The 18260-nt window shown below is 34.4% G+C and overlaps 3 protein-coding genes across 4 annotated transcripts; 1 reads left to right on the top strand and 2 right to left on the bottom strand.

The window, feature by feature from the left end:
• Positions 1–7492: 7492 nt before the first annotated feature.
• On the bottom strand, positions 7493–10080 carry LOC100802475 (pollen receptor-like kinase 2). Its single transcript, XM_003530153.5, has 3 exons — positions 9441–10080; positions 8746–9318; positions 7493–8407 (listed from the first exon to the last, which is right to left on the bottom strand). The coding sequence occupies exons 1-3, from the start codon at positions 10042–10044 to the stop codon at positions 7785–7787; spliced, it is 1800 nt and encodes a 599-aa protein (XP_003530201.2). The 5' UTR covers positions 10045–10080; the 3' UTR covers positions 7493–7784.
• Positions 10081–11576: 1496 nt separating this feature from the next.
• Positions 11577–15748, bottom strand: LOC100791170 (protein APEM9). 2 transcript variants are annotated; one of them, XM_006583520.4, is made up of 6 exons: positions 15702–15748; positions 15384–15491; positions 15081–15311; positions 14713–14989; positions 13232–13575; positions 11577–12010 (listed from the first exon to the last, which is right to left on the bottom strand). In XM_006583520.4, coding segments are annotated over exons 1-6 (1092 nt in total). In that variant the 5' UTR covers positions 15704–15748; the 3' UTR covers positions 11577–11880. The 2 variants fall into 2 exon arrangements, with proteins under 2 accessions (XP_006583583.1, XP_003529092.2); XM_003529044.5 differs by lacking the exon at positions 15702–15748 and having other exon boundaries at positions 15384–15613.
• Positions 15749–17522: 1774 nt separating this feature from the next.
• LOC102667452 (protein diaphanous homolog 1-like) lies at positions 17523–18260 on the top strand. The gene has a single exon (XM_006584184.1). It carries the CDS (start codon positions 17523–17525, stop codon positions 18258–18260), a length of 738 nt encoding a protein of 245 aa, XP_006584247.1.

The raw sequence follows: 18260 nt of genomic DNA, 5'->3' as shown, positions 1-18260 counted from the left end.
GAGGCGAAATGCCTGAAATTTTAAAAGTTGGGTGACGAAATATGAAAAAATATGTGCTAAATTTTATAAGTTGAATAACAAAATGTGTAAATTTCATAATTCGTGAAAATGTAAAAGATAAGTAGGCAAAGCCAAATAAGGCCAATTTAAGCGTATATAACTTTTGTTAGTTACAAATAAAAAAAAAAATCTACATAACTTGTAACGTGTTTTTTCTTCAAATGTCAAATTTTGTTGGACATTTAAATGTGATAATTTGTGTGAATCGTGTTTCATGTGGTGGTTACAAACAACCTTACCTTACCTGTGATATTTTATCATCACTATTCCTTTAATGGGAGCTTTAGTGGTAACCAGTTGCAAGGAAGGATCTTGGAGTGGGTAATTGACTTTTGGGTTTTATACTTCAACTTGTCTTAACAATAGTAGTGATTACCTTGTTTTTTGCTTTTTATTTGTATGAGTTATGGTACCCTTGTACCATCATTAATCTTTTCCCTTTGCTGATTAAAAAAAACAATAGTAGTTGATCAGTTAGAAGTTAGAAGCTGTCAATAGCACCAAAGGATAACCATTTTGTCTATAGCTTATCTTTGATATTCTTAATTAATTGGAGAATTGACGTGCTTGCATTATGCCAAACATGTTTGGTCCAGCTCAAATGCGAATCATATTATATTGGACTATGATGATACCTTCAACTAGTTATTAATTATTAATGAAATAATAGTTATACCTTAAACCCCACATAGAAAATCTTCAATATATAAAGAGCTAGCCCACGTAAGATAATATTTACGTGACACCCTCTATCCATACATATATGTATTAATAATAAATTATAATTAATTAACAATTCTTAAAACACGTTTGAATAAAAGTATTTCAAAAGGGTAAAAGACTCACATTTACTTTTCTTGCATCATAGTAAACTTGTTTGAATAAATAATAAAATCACTTCGGCTCAAACAAGGTCGTCCAAGACTTCATACAATTAATATATAAACATATACCCCAATGTCACATCCTATCAGAGCATTGTGTCTCGACGTCCTTCAGCACAAGGTTCCTTAAAGTAATTCACTTAGTCATCTGCTCCCCCGAACATAAAGTTCAAGATCAGCATAAGATTCAAACACAAACAACACACAAGGAGTGAGTTATTATATTCCTAACTAATAGAGAAACAAGACAACTAGATATACATATCATATAAATGAGATACAATTTACTTCAACATAGCTCACGTAATTCTACCACTTTGTCATTTAAAATTCATTTTTCAATCATCAATCACATTACACATGAATCACACATCCCGATCAAGACATAATAACACATCAATTTCATAATAAACAATTAGCAAGCGTTATGCAAAAGTTATGCTAAGACTCAAGCTTATATGCAATGTGGTACTATGTCAGTAAAAAATCACACTGGGGCGCTTAGGAGTACATAATTAACAAGACACACCACAAAATAGGTATGTCAAGTCACTTTCACTAAGTAAAATCATAGGAAGATCAGTCAGGGTCACACTGTTTTGCGAGAATGCTCCAACCATGTAGGATCGACATATGCTTAAAGGAACACTCAAACCGAGTGTATTTACCCTCAAGACTTACACTCCGAAGAGTCCGTTTGGGTCTCTCCCTCTTGATTCAGGTCCAACCTCTAAAACAATTTTTACATGCAGACACTGCTCATGAATTATACAATACTCATGATCTCACACTCGTGTTTTAAACACGTTCAACACATTGCGCTACAATTTAATATTGGTTCCTAAATAGGAAGCCTACACTTTCCCTTTAACATTGCACATCCACTTTTTTCAAGATAAACACTGGTCGGGTTATTGTATAATTCATAGCTCACAATACAAGTAATGTCACATCAAGTGTTAAACACACACTTATCACAACTAAAACTCATGTTCATAATTTCACATCTTATAATGTCACAATCCACCATCACATGCTTACAAGTATCTCACAAATTAACACATGTTCAACTTTGCACTTATACTCAATCTCAATAACAATATTATAATCTCAAAGCAACATGTTATTTCACAATTCATCACATATTCTATTTATAGACATTGCTAATGAATTATACAATACCTACAACTTCACACTTGTGTTTCAAACACGTTTAACACATTGCGCTACAATTTAACATTGGTTCCTAAATAGGAAACCTACACTTTCTCTTTAACACTGCACATCAACACTTTTCTCAAGATAAACAATGGTCGAATTATTGTATAATTCACAGCTCACAATACAAATAATGTCACATCAGGTGTTAACCACACACTTACTCACAACTAAAACTCATGTTCACAATTTCACATCTCATTATGTCACAATCAACCATCTCATGTTTACATGTATCTCGCAAATTGACACATTCCACTTTGCACTACTGAATCTCCATAACAATATTATAATCTTATTATAATAATTTATCACACCTCATAACTCATATACACATAACATGTTGATCATCATCATGGGAAAATTAGAACAAGATAATAATTTGTATAAAATAAGTCATTAAAGAATATTATTTAGAGTATAATTCAGTGAATAAAAAGAACTCAATTTTTTTAAGGATTCACACTCAACACAAGAACATATCAATTTCACAACAATTTTTCATTGGGACATCAATTGGCTCATCAAACATATATAATTCACAATTATAATTGTAAGGATAGAATTAAAATTTGCGGAAACACCCCAAAACCGATTCCAATTGATACTCTAAGGATCCTTACACATGTTCTCACTACTCCCCAATTGTGAATAACTCATCTCTTACATCTAAACGAGCTCCCGTGTGTATTATGACAACAATAGCGGCATCTCTAACCGTTTCCTGAGATTCCTCAGGTTTTTTCTCTGACTGCTCTGATAGGGTTCCCAAACGTTAGAGAGTATGAGAAGGGATTGAAGCCTCCATTCCACTGTCTACGTGCGATGATTATTTCTCCCTCCACATGCATTATTTTGCAAATCCCAACAGTGAAGATGTTTGGAAATGAATCTCGAACCGCATATCAAAATTTCATGACAATCCAACGGTTAACGAGTCCAAGATTATAGTTTTACTGAGATAGTTTTGGATTTCTACGGGAAAGGAAAAAGTTACGATGCAAAGGATATTTCTCTCAGCTCCGACATCTTTTCATAATTCTCAACGGTGTGAATGTTCGAAAATAAGTTCCGAACCTGGTGCTCAAATTTTACGATAATCCAACGGTGAATGAGTTCCAGATCGTGTTTTTCTAAGAGAGTTTTAGAAGGACGAGAGGGGAAAACGAAATTGAGAGGAAGATGAGGCATATGGTCAGTCTTAAAACTGACCTAAGATATCTCTATTTATAACTAAGGGTACTCAAAACTTATTATTTACTCTATTTATTTTTTTTTTATAGAAAGAAACTCTATTTTCTTTTTTATAAAGCATACTCAATCTATAAACAATTAATTAACAATGAAAGTTGAATATGTAAACTACTCTCAAGATATCTGTTTCTCTCTTTTAAAAAACATATAACGTTTTCTAACCACCATCTATTTCTTATAAATTTATTTTCTCATATAAAGACAATGTGCATGAATTTAAGAAATAATATTAAAATAATTTAAAAAAACTCTTTCGGAGGTCTACTATTTAAAAGAAACAAAAATATATTTAAAGATATTTTAGTTAATCATCTTCATTAGCCATGTAGCCTTATCTTGTGTCACAAAAGATTAAAATATTTGATTTCATGTTTGATAAATCTTTTACAAATTTTATAATTAAATAAAATTTTAAATTAAATTTAAAATTGTTTTATTCTTAATTTTTTATTTTAATTTAAAGGTTAGAATTATTCTCATTTCTCACAATCATTCTCATGATACATTATATATATGTCATTAATTATCTTGGTGCATGTGTTGAAAAATGGAAACCCGTTGCTCAATTGTTAAATACCACTATTCAACCATGTAGTATAGCAAAAAAGTAAATTAATAAATAAATTTATGCAACGTGAATCAGGACAAACAATAGAAATCACTGAATTATGAGGATACATCTCGGCTGTCATAAAAGAAATATAAATCTTATTTGTATAATCCTAAAGTGAGATGTTTAAGTTTCTGTGTATAGTATAGATTTTAACCTTTTAAACAAATTCGAATATTTTAAGGATTAGTCTCTAATTCTAATTCTAGTGCTGAGTGCTGAGAATAACCCCGATTCATCCAAAATGTGTAACATCTTTTCTCGAAACTTTTGGTTGTAATATAGTGCCAATAACAACCAATGTGTGTGTCTTATGTAAAGCGACCACATACAAAATTTGACAAAAACCAACCACAATCAGACGCACAAACAATAATGAAATTTCAATTCATTAGAATTCAACCAAAAAAAGAAGAAGAAGAAAAAATCAATGTTGGAGATATCCCTGTTAGATCCACACGTTGTCACATCAACTATGCGAGGCTGGCACCAGAATTAGCTTTCTCAAATAGAAAAAATTGCTGCATTTAATTGTAAAATATCGTTCTTTATTAATATGTGTGTCAATGATGTTCAATCTTTATTTAAGTTAATTTATAAAAATAAAAAGCGAAGAAAATAATCATATTTTTGTATATTTAAAGAAAAAATATAAATTACATGATAAGTGGTAAGTTAATTTGCTATTTTGAAGTATTTTTTTATCTGACTATTTTGAAGTTTAACATGTATATACAATTTTTTTTCATATATAACGTCATCATATATATATATATATATATAAAGAAAAAAACCTTAATACATACTTTTTTTCTTTTATCATATCACTTTTCTTTTTATTCCCTCTCTTTCCCATCATATTTATCTTCTCTTTCACCATTTTATTTTTTCTTTCTTCTTTTCACACTAATCTACACTAAAATTAGAAGTCATAGTCGTTAGGCAAGATTTTTATTTTTATTTTTTAATTTCAACTGGAAGCTAGGCGATGTGATTATAATCAACGACTCATTAATATGAACCTTATAGCCGATTTCCGCAGAGCAGTTTCTGTCTCTTTTTTATAGGCTAAGCTTGCACAATTAATTAAATAATCCGAAACAGAACAAAAATCAAACGTGGTAGTGGAATGAAAAATAAACCAAATAGGAAATGAAAGCGATGGTGTAGTTTAAAAAGTAGAATATTGCTCAAGGACGACATTGACATATAGTTTATATCAAACGGAAATGACTCATTAATTTGCAAATGATGATTAAGTTGATAAGATCACGCGTTCCAACTGGACACTACAAACACAACTTAAAAGTTCAATATCAATATTTTATTCATTTCTATTTTATTATAGTTCTGATAAACATATAATTGACGATTGACTAAAAGGATATTTAATTTGTCGGTTTAGTTCCTTTAATAAACAAACAAACAAATATACATAATTAATTTGAAAGAACTGGAGATTTCACATACTTAACAGTAAATACAATACTAGGAAAATGAAAGTTAATATGAAGCATTCAAAATCTGTATTTTTTTGGATTTACTTTTATACTTTGGTGTATAGTTTTTTATATTTATTACCCTCAAGTATATAGTGTGTTTTATATAAAAGAAATATATTATTTTTACCATTTTTGTTTGTATTTCAATTTTAATTTAATTTATTTATTTTAAATATGTTCTTTTTTCGGTGAATTATTTTAAATATGCTCTAAAATATTATATCTTTTAAAAAAATATCTGATGAATTACCTTCATAAGAAATGTCGGGTAAAGTTAACTTTTTTAGTTACAAAAATTAAGGACAGATCGATTAAGCTAAAAGGATCCATCAATCACTACAAAAAATAATGATAATTTTTTGTATTAAAAAATAAAGTTTTTTGGCGATTAAATTTCACAAATATTTTTTTTTACTTTTGAAAAAACTTCTAATTTTACTTATTGGTGCAATTTTTTTTTCAATTTTTAATTTACTTGATCGCTGCTCGACAGTAATATTGCAGAAAAAGAAAATGTTCAAATCATTATATGTTGGTTTAGAAATAGAGGAGGCAAAATGGACACTTGGCCCAATATGAGTCAACCCAATGCGGATTGCAGGATATAGTAAATTAGATAAATAAAAAAAACACACAAATTCAATTCAGATCTCTAAATAATGTTCAAGTCCTATAAAAGTTAAGTTTATTTTTGGATTGCTAGTTGTTATAGGCTAAGTCCTCATTAAGTCATGATCTAATTGGGTTACAAAGGTCCATGTTTGATTTTTGCTTAAAATTTTAAGTCCAAGTTCTATATTTTGGCAAGTTTGAACCAACTTGATTAATTCAATTTATTTTGCCACCTCTTTAAAATTATCACAATTTTTTGTTTTTTTTTTCATTAAAAGAAATCTTAAATTACTATTAAAATCACAAATTATAATGTTTATAGAAAAAAAAAACAATCCTTGTCTAAGACATGTTAGTTGTATAATGGATCATTTGAGATTATAGTGGGAGGTCAAAACAAAATATAAATTACTATTGGATAGAGATTGAGAGGGCAAGGGAGGGGGTTGAGCTTTGAAAATTGGAAGATTTGTTTCCAGATTGAAAGTAAGCGATTGGGAGTTTGATATGTGAAACCAAAACCATACAGCTAGTGATAAAATAAATAAATAATAGAACATGCTTCAGAAGATTTACGTTGGAAAAAGGCACTTAAAAATAATAACTAAAACTGAAACCATACGTTGTAGAGATCATGTATTCATTGGAAGCCTCTTCATCTTGATTAAGCCCCATTCGGAGAACAATTTTATGCAATATTGTTAATTGTTGATGCTTATGCTCTCCTGTGACACTAAGGAAAATAATATTTGGAAGATTAATCATTATTTCTTATATTGATTATTTCGTAATAATATCATGATTAAAAAAATTAATAAACTTTTGATAATTGATCAACATGCAATGATAGTTGCCCCTATAAGTATCTAATGAGTATTTTCTACTTTCTGAGAAGTATTCTCACTATACAGGCAAGTAAATCACCGTTATGCTGGTTCTAAATTTAGTATTTTTAATCAGGTTCTTTAACCAATATTTTAACTAATGTAGGTTCACTCAACCGATGTTTTTTATAAGCTTCTATCTCTCTCTCTCTCTCTCTCTCTCTCTCTCTCTCTCTCTCTCTCTCTATATATATATATATATATATATATATATATATATAATAATGATAATACACTCCTTATGAAAAAAAGGCTCGCTAAAATTTAACAAGCCTATTCCATCTATTTTGCTTCCTAAATTAATGTACATGTTCTTTTCGATAAAAAAAAATCAAAAGTAAATATTGAACCCAGCTTTCAAAACTCATAACCTTGGTATAAGTTGGAATAAGTGAAAATCAGGATATAGATATTAAGTACTAAGCGAAATAGAGATGTGGAAAGGCAATGCAAATGCCAAGATAAATATTAATCAGCTAAAAAAAGGAGTTGATTAATTCAAGTATTCAACCTCAAAATCTATCTCATCACATGATTGGCCTGAGGTTTTTGTTGTTGCCCTCAAAATTTCCAATAGCCGCACCTTGCAGTACTGGGAAAAATTCAGGTTAAAACATAGAAACCCAATAATGTTACGTGGACGATGGATCCATGCATGCATGCATGCATGCATTCCATTCCCTTCATTCATGCCGTGGCATATTCTTTGAGGGGAGAGAGGAGAAACGAAATCCAAGTAAGAATGATGAATTGGCAAGCCTTATTCTATGGAGATAGTGACTTCGCCATCTGAGTCATGGCCATTATCGTCCTCCTCGTTGACCTCATGAATTCTTTGTACAGCTTCTTTTAAGTCCCATCTCTTGTCCTCATCCCATTCACAGCATGCCAATGCAATCTTCAAAAGCTTGATCATCTCCCCCTCGCTGTTGTTATTGTTTGTCTCCATCATCATGTCCTTATCAAACATCTCACTAGTCCACTCTTGTGAATGCACCCAATTTGCCAAATTCTGTTGATCACTTCCTTTGTCTTGTAGAAAGTTATCAGGGAAGTTGCCAGTGAGAATCTCCAAGATGAGTATCCCAAGACTCCACACATCAGTCTTCTTTGTGATGCGGCCATGCTGCACATACTCCGGGGACTTGTAGATGAACATCATCTTAGGAGCACTGTCCTGGTTTATCACTGGTAACAACCCATAGTCTGTGAGGAGTGGCTCCAAAGATTCACTCAAAAGAACGTTGGAGGACTTTAGATTCCCATGTGCCGCAATTAGGCTTGGCATCTCACTGTACAGATTCTCAAGTCCTTTTGCTATGCCTTTCACTATCTTCAACCGGCTTCCCCAATCCAGGCTTGCTTGTCCTACAGGTTGGGATCCTGAAAATTGAAAGAGAGATTAATATATATAGAAAGGTTTTTCTGTTTTGTTTATCAAGAGATATTAATTATTAGGTTATTAATTTTTGTTAGCTAAAACATTTCAACCTTGTGACCTTTTTGTTTTTTATTTGACAATTAAAATTATCTTTACCATCAAGGGAACTTTATATTATATATAGAGAACACTAGTTAACGTGAGTTTAGACTTAATTTAATCATAAAAGTTAAGTTAAAGAGTAAAGATTACTTCTCACTTATATATTCTATAATTTGATTTTCTTATTTTTATTTTTAATCGATGAGACTTGGATTTTTTCCAAACACATAGTAAGTACCGTGAAGGCGAGCAGCCAAGCTTCCATTGGGAACAAAGTCGGTAATCAAGACTCTCTCCTCCTCTATGCAGTAGTAGGCGACGAGAGGAAGGAGATTAGGATGATTGAAGCTTCCAATCCGTCGCATGTGCTCCCGAAACTCGTCCCTCCCTACATTGTTCATCTGCGTGAATTTCTTCACCACAATCTCAGTCCCATCCAACAGAACAGCCTTGCAGGAAGAGCTGTAACCATCGCTGCGCAAAATCCTTGCTGAGGATTTCAGCAGATCCCGCCAATCAAAATCATCTCTTTCATCCCTCATAAATGATAACCTGAAGCGTCTCTTGCCGTGGCTCGAGGAGCTACTATGCATCCACATCCTACTTCCTTTATCTGACCCTGCTTCTTCCGCAGAAGCCACTTCTGGCCCAGCTTGTTTTCTTCTTCGACGACGCAGGACTAACAATATTACTGCTCCAATCACTATCAGTCCAAAAATAACAAGAACCACAGCCACAACAAAAATCACGGTTGATTTCTTTTTGGAGGAGGAGCATGCACTTAACGGTGTTCCACATACCCCTTCATTACCTGAATTTTCAAACAAAACAAAAGCCATGTATTTGATATATATATACACACACACACACACACACACACACATATATATATATAGGTTTTGTGATTAATTATATAGTATAACACAAATGTACCAGAGAAAGATGAAGCTGGCATGTTATGGAGGCTGGCTGGTATTTCTCCCTTTAATTGATTATTGGCTACGCTAAATGATTTGAATGCATGTTGAAAATTGGGAATGGGGCCGGTGAAATGGTTACCCTCCAACCTCAACTCCATAAGCCTAGGAATGGATGCGAGGGAAGTTGGAATAGGACCTGTGAACTGGTTGTTTGACAAATGAATCTTCTTCAACCATTGCATGCCCTGAAAAGCCTGAGCCGGAATCTCCCCGGAGAACTTGTTGTTTGAAAGGAAAATGGTCTTCAAACCCACAACCTTGTTGATTTCAGGCCATGCAGTGTCGAAGTCATTGTTCATGAGGCTTATGGTTCTGAGATACGGTAAATCCAGGAGGGACTGGACGTCAATGACACCTTTGAGCCTCATGCTCTCCAGCTTCAAACCCCAGACGTGTCCCTTGTAACACTGAACGTGAGGCCAGTGGGATGATGCATCATCATCTGAACATGGAGGGATGGATGCATTCCATGAGGACAACAACGCGTTGTTGTTTTCAAGGGAGTCTCTGAATTTGAGGAGAGATTCTGTGTCTGAAGCACTGATCATCACAATCATAAATGATAATAATGTGAATGAAATTATAAAAGAAGTGAGGACTAGTAGTGCCATAGTGAAGGGGAAGGGTTGGCACACGCCCAAAGAATGGTGCCGCGTGCACGCCCTCCAGAAGTACCTGCTGGTTTGGAATGATGGGTGTGAAGAAGGCAAGGGTTGGAGATGGAGGGTGGACAACTTTAGAATATGGCAGTGAAAGGAGAAACGCAACGAGAGAGAGAGAAAGCCAATAGTTGGTATAGGAATAGGATACAACAACAGACTAGAGAGATTAATTAGTTCTGTTTCGTTTAATTACCAAAATAATAATAATTAATTAGTGAGGTAAAAGGTTGACCAAGTCCTATATTTATTTGTTGCATGAGAATGTGTCACTGTCTTCTCTTCATCATCAGAAATACACGCCCAGCCACCACCACTACACCTTCTTCTCCCTCTTTTTAGACCCCACTCCACTCTAGCTACCACATTAATCATTAATCACTAATAAAGGCTTTTTTTTTTCTTTCAATTTTACTCTAAACGTCTTTTTTGTTCATACTAACAAATCTTTGTCTATTTCAAACTCTCAAGTTAGCCTCAACAACTTAACTAACTTACCCACCAAAGGATATTGCAGCGGAAATCAAGTTATTATAATGATGATGAATGACATTGTTAATCAAATTACAAAACTGCACTTATCAGTTAATTAAACACCTTAATTGACCGTTAGTTTTTTTAGAGAATTTGACCGTTAGTTATTTATCATGTTCCATTTCTTATCCAAATTACGTCTGAATTTTAGCTTGGTTTAACTCCAATTTTAAACCAAAATAAGAAAATTATATAACCAGGGAAAGAATCAAAACAACTAAATAAAAATTCATTCACATGCCTCTCGCCCGCAAAACAAAAACAACATAATCCTCTTGGCTATTTTACATTCACAGCAGCAACGTTATTTCTCCACTTGATCTAGTATCGTTTCTCTAGAGAACGATGAAGAACGGATCTAAAACTTGACCATGGGGGGTTAAAATTATATAGGTCAAGATATTAAAATAAAAGAATTTAGTTCAAACGTTAAATTAGCATGCCTTTATCAATAAGTATAAAGTTAATTCATATCATGATTTTTTTTTTCAACAAAGAATTGAAATTTTATTTTGTACAATACATGTTAAATCTTTTTTTTTTCACCTTGAATTGTTTAAAGTTGCATACTCATTTCTGTAACAATAAAATAATTTTTCCTTTCATTAATATGAATTTATTTAATTTTCTTTTAAAATAATTACCAATGCATGTCTCAAACCAAACGTTTAAAACAGTACTAATCAGTTCCTGAGCAAAGAAAACTTGTCAAATTGATTGTTTTTCTCTGTTTGGCAAAATATTCTGTTGTGTAATAATAACTAGTTGACCACCGCAGTAATTGCATTCTGCAGTGGATATGTCATCTCTGTTTTCTATGACTATATCTTAATCTCAAGCATTCCTCCTAGTATAGAAAAAGCATACATGGATCGATGTGTTGTGCATCTTTCACGTATATAAATTTTTTGTACAAATTATGCTAACAATTCCTGACATTTAATACAATTATACACAATAATTCACCTTTTTTTCTGATATAAAATTATCCTCTCACTTCATGGAATAACTAGCATGAGAAATTACTTCACATTTGTGGAGGTGAAGGTAATGCTCCATCACAACTCACAAGGTGTTATTGATCAGAATAACGAAGCGCATAAACAATATTGACTATCTGAAACTACAAGGCTAGTCAACACAAAGGTACACTGACGATCAGCTATGACAAGTTCCTTGGTAAACAATTCCACCATGGCATCACTGACCTTGACGTGTTGTAGCAGACAGTGGTTGAACAGCTGCCAGAGGATTTACTTGGTAGGAAAACGCAAGCTGCCACAAATCTACCAAAGCCCTCTTTACGGCCATTGCCTGTCTTCTGACAATCCTAAACCATGAACGAATATTCAGAACCATGTAATCCCTCAGGAGAACGGGAACAGTGTTTGGTCACAGTTAACATTGAATAAATAAAATCTGGTCTCTTCACCATGAGATACGGCAGCATAAAGTGAAACAGATTTTGCTCATGATGATGATAACAGATTCCTAATGAACTTAAATACTACTACAACTTACTGGAAAATCTCAGCCTTAGTGGGTAAAACAAGAAATTACAACGGATATTAATATAAGAATTAAAACTACAGTTGAATATATACTAAAATATTTTTGCATGAAGGGCCGTCCTTGAATTGAAATAAGGGACCTTGAATATGATGAAATGACAACATTTTACTTCAAAGCCAGTGCTAAATAGGTCAACCCATTTGGAATAGCATGGTTTTTCAGGAAAGGTTACAAAATATCCTACAAATTCTGTAACTAATAATAACACCAGGAATCACAAGTGTTTGATATCAAACAATATAACAACAATTTACAAGCTGCCTGTTCAGAATCTTGCAATCCATTACTCCTAGGTATAGGCTAAAACACTCCATTTGTTACTGTGTTATCCTAAATTTTAGGAATATGTTAGGGGGAATACTGAAAAGGTATGGGAAGTCTGTTAGGGATCATCTTCTGCTATTTTATGAGGAAATTCTTTGGATGTATCAGGATCCTCTCCTTACTCTGCAGCACAACCAAAATCTGAAACATTCATCTTATTCTCTCTCTTTATCAGTTACTGTGCAATGACCAATCAATGGTTGAGATCTTGCCCAATTTTAGCTGCACACAAAATTGGCTTGAGCAAATCTGATTTTTTGTTTGAAGCTAGGGTCTCATAAAGGAGGATAGCAGATCACTCTGCCAGTAAATCTCTTTTATATGAATAAAACGGTTCTTTTGGATCAGGAGTCTATCAAATTGCTAGTGGAATTAAAGTATATAAGGAAATAAAGAAATACAGCTATACAAATCAGCATAATGCAGATCCTAAAGTATATAAGGTCATATATTGCCCAAATTAGAGATTCAATTTCCCTAAATAAGAGATAGTTTCCAACAAGAACAACAACCAGAAAGGAAAAAACAAAAATGGTTAATTTAAACTAAAGATGACTTTGATATGCAATGGTGATTGTATCCTCGAAGTTAAGAGGATACAGAAACAAATACTTGAGATACATTCTACTATGGAGCTATGAACTTAAGTGAGTACCTTTCTAAAGTAGCTTGCTTCTTTCTGAAAACATAATAGATGAACAATATTAAACAACCAAGCATGATCTTCCCACTAGTTATGACAAACTTAGAAGTGCCAATCTTCAAATTGATACCACGGAAGCACCAGAAACATGCTTCTATTCGTTCAGACAATTTTGTAACAGCTTCTTTGGACCTATACTTTTCATTACTTTTCAAGGCTTTTGGTAATCCTTCAGACACATTTTGTTCTTTCAAAGGATAAGCTTCATTGCTATTTGTGGGTGACTGCAGAAAGGAACTTTGAGACAAAATGGTACTTTTAGGAGACTGCATGGAGTGTAATCTTCTCAGAAGTTCCTACAAATACAATGGCATACAAATACTTAGCAAATGAATGTGGAAAGCACACTGCCAAAGGACAAACAAGGCAATACTTAACAAAAGACTAAAGGAGGATTTTTTTTTTAATTTTCAGTTAAGGACCAGATAGAGTGGTAATTATGTTGTACAGACTAGTGAGTGTGCTATTGAATGGTAAACATATTTAGAGTGATTAGTCACCTAGAGACCAAGTTTTACCAACGAAATAACCACCATATAGACAACAACAAAAAATATAACAGTAAAATTTTGTTTTAAAAAGGTCCACTTTGTAAATTTTCCACTATATATTCCTTAAGTTTTATAATCTATAAATAAATTCCTCCTTTGATGCTTATTAATGTTAATGAAAACCAAAATACTTATCACTCTGATAATTACATTTGACACAAACAGCGTGCAATTTTTCATAAAACAAGTAGAATCATAGGAAAGACAGCTAACTCCAAATGTCAGCTTAGACTAATAAATTTTAAGTACAGATAAAAGATAACATCTGATTCCATTTCCACCAATATAGACAACAAAGAATGAAGTCAACTGCTTTATTTCAATGAAAACAACAGTTAAGAGAAAGGTAAGCCTGCACAACAGCACAAGTATGCAAGAGACATTACTCACAGAAGATGAACTTGCAGAACTCTCACTAACAAGCTTTGGGAGGTAAGGTAGATAAGAAATCATTTCCAACAGAAGTAAACAAAATCTAAGCAAAAGATCATATAGGAAGAAAAAAAATGAACTACAGGATCAGAATCAGTAATCATACCCAGAGTAGCATGCTTCAAGTTTTAGACTTTACAAGCCCCCCAAAAATTCTTAGTTAACCTTTAATCTATTCATGAACACATGCACAAACACAACACATATGTCGCGATCAATTTTGAGGATGTACACAACGATAAGTTAATGCTCAGGCCATTGAACCGCATCACCCAGACACCAGCTTCAGTTATACATACAGAGAGATTCAATTGATCCACTGTTGACACGGTCATGTCAACTGGTGGATTGTTCATTCCAATAAATCAAAACCACACAACTTTGTTTCCCATTTCTAGGTCAAATGCCTAATTACATGCAAAGTTGATCTGCAGACAAAAACATCCTTACCTGTCGATTTTCCTCAGGCAATGAAGCATTCTCAACCCAGGAGATTGCAAGATCAACATTTTTTTGAAGTGTTGCAAGAAGCGTGACGGCATAGAGCTCAACAACTTGCAAATATTCAACAATTGGAAGAAGAATGAAGCGGCGGCTTTGGTCTCTACTTGCAGCCTCGGTAATGACAGCAGAATATTGTGAATGTTCAAGAGTCCATCCATTGAGAAACTCGTGGAGAAATTGTTGAACGGAAAGTGCAGAACCTTGTGCTATTTGAAAACAAGCTCTGAAGCAAAAGAGGAAAAAAAAAAAAAAAAAGAACATGAGTGACTGAGCAGCTTGTTGTTGAAGGGAAGAAAGCAAGGAAGCATAACGACCCAGTAAGAAGAAGACGGGAAGGAATAGCTTTGGGTGAAACGAAGTATAGTGTGAGTTGATTAAGAATGTGTGGTGTCTTGGAGGGAAGTTGGTTGAATGCCTGAAGCAGCACCATAGCACTTGATTCCAACATATCATCTCTATCGATATCATGATGGGAATGACGCAAGCGTTCCAAAACAGAGGAAGCTAATTGTGCCGCTTCTTCGTACATAGAACAAACAAGGTAACTGCAAATGCAACATCATATTCATATATTAATATAATGGCTGGATTGATGTGTGTGAAATTCCGTTACGTACCTCTCTGAAGCCTCAATTTCTTTCCATATCGCAGCAGCAGCGTCTGTGTCCATGGTCTCCGCCTCAGCCGATGCTCCAATTGCCTGCTGCAAGGAACTGCCTTCGTTCCTGCTCATCAAAATCAGATGGATGGGATTTTAGAAGAAGAAGACGGCAAAAACGAAAAAAAGAAAAAAAAGTTTATTAAAATTTTAGTCCTAAAAAATTATGGGGTTTTCTATTTTTTATCCATACATTATTTTTTTTATAAATATTTGATCCTTAAATAATTTTTGGTTGTTATAAAGAATTCCTAAACTATTTTCCCACTACTCTGACATTGAAAATGCGAGCAAAATTACTCCTTTCCCACACAATATGAGTATAGATTATAGATGAGAAGGGTGAATTGATATTTCACGCAAATATCTTTTCATGAGCGGTTTTTGTACATTCATAAGTGTTTGGAGTGTTAGGGTTGAACAGGGTTCTTCTCTTTCTCTTTTACATTTTAATAACATGATATTCTACTCATTTATATCTAATCATGTATGTAATATACTTGTGACATTTACTCTATCTTAATTTATGACATTTCATCATTTAATGGAGGACATTAATGACAGAGACTATTTTTAATAATAACAAATTCTTTAAGAATCAATTTTTTTTTAAGAATAACTTCGGAATAAAAAATTTAAAAGCCATGGTTTAAGAACTAAAAACTTAATTAACGCAAACAAAATAATATTTTTGCTCTAGCTAAATACACCCACCCCTCTTTATTTGCTAAGTAGGCATGGCAAGAAAACTCATACTCGTGGGTACCCATCCGAATCCGTCACGACTTTGACGGGTGATACTCGAGTTGACTCGGTATGGATTCGGGTTCGGGTTTTTCCCAATAACCAAAAGTCGAGTACGGGTATGAGATTACTACATCTACCCCGACCCCGAACCCGAACCCATCCTGTCACTTAAAATTTTTAGAATTTTTGCATAATTTAATCAAAAGGCCTAGAATTTGTAATACTAGTTAATTTTATTTTAGAATTTTTACATGATTTAATATTTTTTTTCTTAACGATTTTGTAGACACATGCGCTATGATAAATTTATTGATATATAAGTAGTTAAAAATAAATATTTAACAATCAATTTATTTTTTCTAAAATCAATTTTTATTATTTTCTTTACACAAAAGAATATTTTTCTAATTTGAATCGAGTACGAGACGGGATCGGGGATATCCGATATCCAACAAATACGGGGATGAGATAATAAATTTTAACCCGTCAAGTATAGGGTACGAATATGGGGACATATTAGGGAGTCAAGGTCGGGGATGTGGGAGACAATATTCGTCTTCGTCACGTCGCGTCCCATTGTCATGTCTATTGCTAAGTACATTCTTTCGTTCTCTTTATATTTGTTATTACCAATTATACCCATTTAACCTAACCTTATTTTTACACCTCCACGCTAGGTTATTCCTTTAAACCTTGTTTTACACATGTTTCTTCACACACAACTCCCCTTTGGCTTGCATGTCATCACAATGACATGCTTGTCTTCGTCTTCTGCAACCCCACCATGTAAACAACATTCCCGTCATAGGTCGTCCTCAATGCTTTCTTCCTTCGCATGCAATTTTTTGGAAATGTAGTTTTGAAGTTTCGTTCACTGCTGATACGAACAGTAAGCAAGGTCTACAAATAGCAAGGCCCAAACGACAAACTAATGCCCTTACTTACTTGAAGGATTAGGTGCAACACGGGTAGCAGTAGCTCCATGCTCATGCAGCGTCCGTACATAAAGGAAGCGCACCACTAGGATTGGATCGTGTCTTCTAGAAAATGCTTAGGTAGTGGAGAATAAAGGAATATCTTGCTGTTGTGATATTCCTACTTTTGGCATATTTCCATTAGTACTTGTCAGGCTCTTGTCCCCTCCGTAGCTTATATATACATGTCTGTAATTGCGCTTCTAGAATAGAGAAAATAGCATAATTCCTTTTCTTCCTCTTGCTCTTGGAGGTAGCTTGGTCCTCGAATTCCAAGTGCTTCTTCTTCTTTTCTTCTTCTTCAAGAGGTGTTGGACCCTCGAAACCAATTTTCCCATATGCAGCACCTAACATTTTGGTGCTTTCATTGAGAGCCCATGGCTCCCTTCCATGGCTGCCATACCAACTTTCACTACCACAACCCACACCACTCGCCAAACAGAGCTTACATGGCTGCCATACCAACTTCCACTACCACAACCCACACCACTCGCCAAACGGAGCTTCCATGGCTGTCATACCAACTTCCACTACCACCACCCACACCACTCGCCAAACGGAGCTTCCATGGCTACCATTCCAGCTCAAACCACCACAATCCACAACACTCGCCAAACCACCTTGAATTTTCTTCCGCTACCAAGGACCATCTTGAGGCCGCCTTGGCCAACCTTGCTGCAGCTCAACGCCGCCTCGACTCCACACTAGATGCTCTTCTCCTAAAACTGTCTCTGAGAACCAGCTACCACTACCCTTCTTCCTCCGTGCAGTCACCACTGCCACCACCGCCGTCCATGCCAACTCCACCTCCATTTTCCGCACTCATACAATTGCGCCCCACACCCTTACTGACTTCGCTGCCCATGCCAACTCCCTCACCCATGCCGACTCTGCCGTCCATGCCACCTCCGTCACCCATGCCGACTCCGCAGCCCATGCCACCTCCGTCGGCCATGCTGCCTTCGCTTCCCATGCCAACGACGCCTCCATCCGCGCAACCATCCCTTCCACCATTGTCGGGTTCGCTTCCTATGCCTGCTCTTCATCGGTCCTATCTCGGTCTCGTTTGCACTGCCATTTACATCAACAAGTTCATCAACATCGTTCCTCTTTAA

Source organism: Glycine max, chromosome 7, assembly GCF_000004515.6.
Source record: "Glycine max cultivar Williams 82 chromosome 7, Glycine_max_v4.0, whole genome shotgun sequence".
In the NCBI taxonomy this organism is placed as follows: Eukaryota; Viridiplantae; Streptophyta; class Magnoliopsida; order Fabales; family Fabaceae; genus Glycine; species Glycine max.
The sequence above is the reverse complement of the archived record's forward strand: the minus strand, read 5'-3'. Positions and strand labels throughout refer to the sequence as shown.

Bases quoted from the DNA above. Each gene is read 5' to 3' on its own strand.
- LOC100802475 (XM_003530153.5), bottom strand. From the start codon at position 10,044: ATGATTGTGATGATCAGTGCTTCAGACACAGAATCTCTCCTCAAATTC. The intron at 9,319-9,440 runs GTACATTTGTGT...TTGAAAATTCAG, and splicing joins GCCAGCTTCATCTTTCTCTG to GTAATGAAGGGGTATGTGGA. The intron at 8,408-8,745 runs GTACTTACTATG...TTCAATTTTCAG, and splicing joins CTTGGCTGCTCGCCTTCACG to GATCCCAACCTGTAGGACAA.
- LOC100791170 (XM_003529044.5), bottom strand. From the start codon at position 15,499: ATGAGCAGGAACGAAGGCAGTTCCTTGCAGCAGGCAATTGGAGCATCG. The intron at 14,990-15,080 runs GTCGTTATGCTT...CTTTTGCTTCAG, and splicing joins TCCCGTCTTCTTCTTACTGG to AGCTTGTTTTCAAATAGCAC. The intron at 13,576-14,712 runs GTAAGGATGTTT...TTGTATTTGTAG, and splicing joins TGCCTGAGGAAAATCGACAG to GAACTTCTGAGAAGATTACA.
- LOC102667452 (XM_006584184.1), top strand. From the start codon at position 17,523: ATGGCTCCCTTCCATGGCTGCCATACCAACTTTCACTACCACAACCCA.